Source organism: Gekko japonicus, unplaced genomic scaffold (assembly GCF_001447785.1).
Source record: "Gekko japonicus isolate JY-2015 unplaced genomic scaffold, Gekko_japonicus_V1.1 scaffold461, whole genome shotgun sequence".
NCBI lineage: Eukaryota > Metazoa > Chordata > Lepidosauria > Squamata > Gekkonidae > Gekko > Gekko japonicus.
The window spans coordinates 639,935-647,668 of NW_015171517.1; the positions used below are offsets into that span (position 1 = coordinate 639,935).

General features: G+C 53.4%; 1 protein-coding gene across 1 annotated transcript in view; it reads right to left on the bottom strand.

Annotated features, from left to right (window-relative positions):
- LOC107117289 (uncharacterized protein K02A2.6-like) overlaps positions 1-3,890 on the bottom strand; it is a 115,605-nt gene extending 111,715 nt beyond the window's left edge. Inside the window, exons 1-3 of the mRNA XM_015419384.1 lie at positions 2,593-3,890; positions 2,015-2,484; positions 1,243-1,855 (exon numbers count right to left, since the gene is read on the bottom strand). Coding sequence (XP_015274870.1) covers positions 1,243-1,855; positions 2,015-2,484; positions 2,593-3,660 — 2,151 coding nt within the window. The 5' untranslated portion in view covers positions 3,661-3,890. The remainder of the gene's footprint in view (positions 1-1,242; positions 1,856-2,014; positions 2,485-2,592) is intronic.
- Positions 3,891-7,734: the final 3,844 nt, after the last annotated feature.

The window sequence follows — 7,734 nt, forward strand, 5'->3', positions numbered from 1 at the left end:
AGGAACGCACAGGAACGGAGTTCTGGCTGGCTCCCAAGTTGGCCACGCCCAGCAGGAACTCATTAGCATAATAGGCCACCCCCAACAGCAGAAACTCATTACGATTGGATACAATTAGGGGTGTGTTAGATCGCGCTAACAAGGGACTCGTAGAGTGATTCAGCAAGTGATTCAGCTTTATTGGAAGTAACGAACAAGCACTAAACTCAGTAAGAAACCAGAACAGAAAACAGTGGGAGCTTATGCTCCTTTTAAACATAACCGGGCTAATGTAGCCACGCCTATTTACAAATAACAACCAATGAGATTGCTTAGTTAAGGACCAATGAAAGTCTTTCCCTCGCAGGGAAAAGGCACAGTTCTGATTGGTCGCTGTTACGAAGCGACCAATAGGAAGTTCGCTCAGAGGAGCCTGGTCTGGCTCGAAGCTTAACATAGGAGTCCTATGAGGTGATTCATGTAATTGTTTCAATACATTACAATTCCTCCCCCCTAAGTTAAGTCATCATCCATTTGTTTTATTATTTACATACATTCAAGTCACGCTGTTGTACATCAACTGTTCCAAAATACTTTATTACACTCGTAGTCTTTTAGATAAGTTGGCATCTGTCGCGTACGCTGAGACCTGCGAAGCGGTGCAGGCTCTATGGGCACACAAGGTTGTGAGTCACTGTGGGGTTCACTACAGCCTGGTTCAGGCACAAACTCTACTGGGGTTTCAGCCCCGCACACAGGGGTCTGCCCTGACTCGGGGACAGTACCGGGCCCTTCGGTACTCACCGCCTGCTTTGGGGGTCTCCACTCAACATCAGGGAATTCAGCCGTCGGAGAGTCAGCGCTGTCCTTAGCCCAACGTCTCCTTAGCTGATCTATGTGGCGCCGCCATACTCGACCGTCAGCCAACTGTACCACATACATGCGAGTACCCACAGAGTCGGATATTACCCCAGGAAGCCATAAGTGACCATTAGCATAATTCCGTGCAAGAACCTTGTCCCCTTTTTCAAACATTCGTACCTTCGGTTGTGAGTCGGTACGCTCGGAATGATCGTCAGTGAGATCCGGATGCAACCTGTTTAACCGAGTTGTGAGCCCCCGCCCCATTAGCAACTCGGCCGGACTGCGGCCTGTAGTACTGCAGGGGGTGGTGTGCTGCCGCAAAAGAAAGGAGCCCAGCCTCTGGCTCCAGTCACCCTCGTCCATTTTACCCAGGGCCTCTTTGGCCGTTCTGACCATCCGTTCGGCCTGGCCATTAGACGCCGGATGGAAAGGGGCCGAAGTCATTTGGCGGATGCCATTACTCGTGAGGAAGTATCTGAACTCCTCAGAAACAAATTGAGGCCCGTTGTCACTGACGATGACGTCAGGCAACCCGTGTGTGGCAAAAAGGCGGCGAAGCGCATGAATTACGGCTAGTGAAGTGGTCGACTTCATGTGTACAACTTCTAACCATTTAGACATTGCATCTACGACAATCAAGAACATTTGCCCTTGGAGAGGGCCAGCAAAATCTATATGCAACCTGGCCCAGGGTTTCCCAGATGATTCCCAGGCTTGGGGTGTAGCGTGTGGGGGATCAGGTCTAACCTGCTGACACTTGGAGCAGACTCGCACCCACTCCTCGATTTCCTTGTCCAGTCCTGGCCACCAGACATACCCTCTGGCCAATGCTTTGGTGTGCACCATCCCAGGGTGACCCTCGTGCAGGGATTCCAATACTCTCTTCCTGAGCTGGGCAGGGACCACCACCCTATTGCCCCATAGTAGACACCCCTTGGAAATCGAGAGTTCGTTTTGGCGGCTTTTGTAAGGTGCGAATTCAGGCTCAATGCTCCCAACCGGCCACCCCCTCCACACCCAGTTAAGTACTCGGGAGAGAATGCAGTCCTTGGCCGTCAGTGCCGCAATGTCCTTGGACGACACTGGTGCCTGGGGGAGCTCATCCAGAGCCAGGACCTCACACGCAGGGGCAGGGTCGGATCCCACACAGGGCAATGGGCATCGGCTAAGGGCGTCCGCATGTCCGATTGCCTTCCCAGGCCGGTGTTCGAGGTCATAATCGTACGCCTGCAAAAAGAGCGCCCATCTAAGCATACGTGGGGACATTATGTTTGGCAACTGCTTATCGGGCGCAAAAATCCCCAGTAGCGGCTTGTGGTCAGTGACCAGCAAAAATCGTCTGCCAAAAATAAAATCATGGAACTTTTTGACAGCCGCTACCAACGCCAGACCTTCCTTGTCTATCTGGGCATAGTTCCTCTCTGCCGCAGATAAAGACCGAGAATAAAAAGCGATAGGCGCTTCGCTCCCATCAGGCATCAAATGGCTCAAAACTGCGCCTACTCCAAAAGGTGAAGCGTCAGCAGCTAACACCAGGAGCTTCTGATCATCGTAGTGCGTCAGCACGTCATTAGATGTCAACAGCTCCTTAACTCCCACAAAAGCCCGTTCCTCAGCCTGTCCCCATTTCCATTTAGCCTCCTTATGCAAGAGCATGTGCAAAGGGGCAGCCACCGATGCCTTATGCGGTAAAAACGCATGATAAAAATTGAGGAGTCCTAAAAATGCCTGGAGCTCCTTCTTACTCACCGGCCTGGGGGCGTTCCGGATTGCAGCTACCTTGTCGTCCGTGGGGTGCACCCCGTCTGCATCGATCCGGAATCCCAGGAACTCCACACTGTTAACTCCCAGTGTGCACTTAGACCGTTTAACCCTGAGCCCTGCGTCCTGGAAACGCTTTAAGACTTCCTTAACACGGGCTATTAGTTCCTCTTCAGACTTCCCGGCTATTAATACGTCGTCGAAGTAGGGCACCGTGCCTGGTACCCCCCTCAAGAGTTTCTCCATCAAGCCTTGAAAAATTCCGGGCGCCACATTTACCCCGAACTGCAGGCGATTTACCTTAAACGCGCCTCTATGGGTGACAATCGTCTGGGCTTCAGCAGCCTCAGGAGTGACAGGCAACTGTTGGTATGCCTGTGCCAAGTCCAATTTGGCAAAAATTTTCCCTCCCCCCAAGGAAGCCAGAATGTGGCTTATAACCGGGACTGGGTAGGAGTGTTGCTGTAACGCCTTGTTAAGGGTGCATTTGTAATCCGCGCATAAGCGTATGGACCCATCAGGCTTGACAGGCGTTACAATCGGGGTTTCCCACTTACTGTGAGGAACAGGCTCCAAAACTCCCTGTTCCACGAGTTTGTCAATTTCCTTCTCCACCCTAGGCCTGAGGGGAATTGGGACCTTCCGATATTTCAACCTGATTGGCTTTACGGATGGATCAAGTTCGAACGCAACCGGGGGCCCTTTGTACCGCCCCAGACCCTCTGCAAATACATCAGGGAACAGGTCATACATCATATCCCATTTATTCTCAAGCGTTTTGTTAACTCCTGAAATACCAATGCCTAATGGCTCAAACCAATCCAACCCTAGTAAGTTGACCCGGTCTCCCTCGGCAATAAGAAAAGATAGCTTAACACATTTCCCCTTATACTCAACATCCGCAGTGTCCCGTCCGGCCAGGGGAATTCGGTTGCCCTGGAAGTCGGACACTCGGGTCTCCGCAGGCTGGAGCCGCCGTCGGCTTCTGGTTGGGAACAACGCTTGCCAGGATGCTGCAGAGATCACTGTCACCGAAGATCCGGAGTCCACCTCCATGGTGCACGGTCTGCCGTCGAGGAGTGGGGTCACGGTGATCTTGCCCTGGCAACTGGTGCGATTGATGACCGATGCGCTTGATAGGGATGCTGTCACCGAGTAGCTTGCTTCTGGTGCTGATGATTGCTGCTTTCCCCGGGCGTTGGGTGGTGTGGTCTTCTGTGCCGTCCTGCTGTTGGATGTAGGGTCCTTCTGCGCCGACCTGCAGACTCTGGCGAGGTGTCCACGCCGCCCACACGCTCTGCAGTTTACATCTCGAGCCCAACAGGAGTCGCGCTGGTGTTTCCCGCCGCAGCCGGAGCACGGCTTGACGCTGGTAGTCTTCGCTGGGGTCCGCTTGCCTCGGACCGCGTTGACGTCATCGTCCGCTTCTTCGCCCTCGCTGTCTCGCTGAGAGTGGACGCTGGGCTCTGCCATCCTCTGGCGGACCTCCCTTGTGGACTTATCTGCTGCTTCTGCGGCCACGGCCTCGTCGTAGGCCACTGCCCAGGTCAGGGTGGTGCGGGCGAACAGCCTCTGTTGCAGCCTCTCGTCTTTAAGGCCACAGACGAGACGGTCTCTGAGGGCTTCCTCTACGTTGTGGAAGTTACACGGCCGTGCGGCTTTGCGAAGGGCCGCCACGAAATCCGCGATGGTCTCGCCTCCGGCCTGGTTCCGCTTGTAAAATGCGTGCCGGCAAGCAATCTCCGACGGCTGTGGAGAATAGTGAGCCTTAAGCTTCTCAGTGATGTCAGCGTAGGTGACAGTCTTTATATCAGTTGGGGCCACCAACGACCTGGCTATGTCGAAGGTCCCCTTCCCGCAGGAACTCAGGAGGCACGCCCGTTTCTTGGCCTCGTCTGTAATGTCGTGTGTCTCCAGATGGAACTCGAACCTGGATAGGTAGGAGTCCCAGTCTTCTGAGGAAGGTTCGAAGCACTCGAACTTCTGGCTTCCAGCCATCGTGGGAGACTTGGGCACCGGAGCTGGTGGCGCCTCCGCCGGATCGGCTGCTGTGCTCTGCTCGCTTTCTTCCGAGTCCGAAGTGTGGATGTCCGCAGGGCTGCCTACCTGCTCTAACATCCCATCCTCGTCGCCAATTGTTAGATCGCGCTAACAAGGGACTCTTAGAGTGATTCAGCAAGTGATTCAGCTTTATTGGAAGTAACGAACAAGCACTCAACTCAGTAAGAAACCAGAACAGAAAACAGTGGGAGCTTATGCTCCTTTTAAACATAACCGGGCTAATGTAGCCACGCCTATTTACAAATAACAACCAATGAGATTGCTTAGTTAAGGACCAATGAAAGTCTTTCCCTCGCAGGGAAAAGGCACAGTTCTGATTGGTCGCTGTTACGAAGCGACCAATAGGAAGTTCACTCAGAGGAGCCCTGGTCTGGCTCGAAGCTTAACATAGGAGTCCTATGAGGTGATTCATGTAATCGTTTCAATACATTACAGGGTGTGTGGCCTAACATGCAAAAAGCCCTGGGTTTTGACAACAAACAAAGTAAAGAGAATAAGAAGCAAAAGGTGGGTGTGGCTGGATGACCACACTTCTGGTAACATGGGGGTGTGGCCTAATATGCAAATGAGCTGTGCTGTCAGGGTGTGGTCTAATATGCTAATGAGTTCCTGCTGTTGGGTATGGCCTATTATGCTAATGGGTTCCTACTGGGCCTTTTCTACAAAAAAAGCCCTGGTTCTAAGCAAACCATCTTCCTACGATGGAAGCTGCTATTTCTTAATGGAACTCCCTGTAGACACAGAGTTGATGCCTCCTGGGTTCTTCCAAAGTGTATGATGCTCAGGGAGGTGAAGATCAATTCCCCTGGAGAAAATGGCCGCTTTGGACTCTATGGCATTACACCCTGCTAGAGCGGTGGCTCAAGTGGTTAAGACGCTGAACTGCAGGCTGTGGAAGGTCAGTAGTTCAGCGGTTCAAGACCCGAGTGTGCCGCATGACGGAGTGAGCTCCCGTCTCTAGTTCCAGCTCCTGCCCAACCTAGCAGTTCGAAAGCAAGAAATTGCAAGTAGATAAATAGGTACCACTTCGGTGGGAAGGTAACAGCGTTCCATGCACCTTGGTGTTTAGTCAAGCCGGCCACATGACCACGGAAACGTCTTCGGACAGCGCTGGCTCTTCGGCTTTGAAACGGAGATGAGCACCGCAACCCTAGAGTCGGATTCGACTGGCTTTCGAGCAAGGGAACCTTTACCTTTACCTTTAGAGCGGCCAACCTCCAGGTGGTAGCTAGAGATTTCCCACCATTACAACTGATCTCCAGGCAACGGAAATCAGTCCACCTGGAGAAAATGGCCACTTTGGAAGGTAGATTCTATGGCATTGAAGTCCCACCCCTCCCCAAAACCTGCCTGCTCGGGCGCCACCCTCAAAATCTCCAGGTATTTCCCAACTCAGAGCGGGCAATCCTGTACCTTGCTGGCAATCCTATACCTTGCTAAAGCCCTCCTTCCTGAGCTAAGACAAAAATGTGTGAGCTGGAGGCTAAAAGACTGTGCGCTAACTCACACTAACTAAGCTTAAAGGGAACACTGCTCCCAGTGTGTCTGTTGTGAGGAGGGGAAAGGAAAGGAGTTTGTAAGCCACTCTGAGACACCTTTGGGTAGTGATGGGCAGGGTAAAAATCCAATCTCCTCCTCCTCCTCCTCCGCTGCCGCCGGCGGAATCAGCAAGAGTTAAAAATTGGCAAGAGTTTAAAATCTTTTTTTTAAAGTTTTTTAAAAAAGAGTTTTAAAAAGTGCCCTTTGTGGGCTTAGGTTGGTCAGAAATAGACCTGAAGAGAGAACATAAAGATCCTATCCAAATTACCCATCAAAGTCTAAAGGACTGACAAGGATGTAGGCTAAATGGAGCTTCTAATTAGGAAACTGATTTGAAAGAGGCTTCCGGAGGGAATCGCCGCAGCGCTCGTCTTCTTACGGATGTCCTATGGCCAGGTATCCACAGAGGGTTTAAGCTGCATTAGCAGCGGTCGGGGGTGACTCAACGAGCCGGCAGATGTCTCCCATGTTTACGGCTGGAAGGGATCCACTGAAGAACCACCAGATGCCGACAAGGAAGGGGCTTGTTTTATGTGGCTGACGACAGGACCGCTACAAGCCTCGAGAACAGAGAGTCTGCACATCACAAGGCCTGCTGTTGGAAGTGGGCATCAAAAGGAACGCCCCGAACAGAGTGGAACTGAAGGAAGCCTCCCTGGCTTGACGAAAAGCACCCCCGGGCCGGCCCACGTCCTGCACCTGTTGATGTGGTTTCCATTTTTCGTGAGGCCTCCATCTGCCGCCCAACCTTCATCTGCTCTCTTTGCTGCTGCCTTCACTCAGATAGCTTGTCATGCCTGCCCAGCGACCAGACCCCATCGTGGCCTCCAGCAGCTTCAAGGCAAGTGGAAGGAACCCAAGGAGGGGTGTTGAAGCTGGAAGCCTTGGCACATCTGGGACACAGATGGAACTACCGATGCACAACGACGGAAGAAGAGCCTGCTGGGTTAGACTAGCGGTCCACCGTCTAGTCCAGCATCTTGTTCCGCACTGCCGCCACACATCATCCTGTTTCACACAGTGTGGCTGGAGGGGCAAACAAATAGGGCACCGAGGCTGAGGATAGGCTTGCCAAGTCCCCCTGGGGGGGCGGGGAAACACCCGCCCCAGAGGCCCGTTCCCCGCCGCTGGTGGATCGGGCCCCGGGGGGAACTCCACCCCAACATGCACGTCACCCGGAAGTGACGCGGCCACGCCAGGCATGGTGGGGATGGGGCCACGGTCATCCAAGGGAAAACTCTATGGATTTCCCTCGGATGGTCGTGGCCCCGCCCCAGCGTGCCCGGTGTGCCCGCGTCACTTCTGGGTGAAGTGGATGCAGCGCACGCGCGCACTCCAGCTGCCAGCCGGGAGTCCCCCGCTGCGGCTCAATTCACACTTGGCAACCCTAGCCAAGGACCAGGCTCGTAGCTACACTGGGGCATCTTGGGGCTAGGCCCCCCGACTTGCTGGCAAGGCCCCCTGACTTCCCATCTAGCCCAGGGTGTCACAGCCTTCTCCCCCGGATTAATCTGATTAGCCAGTGCCCCA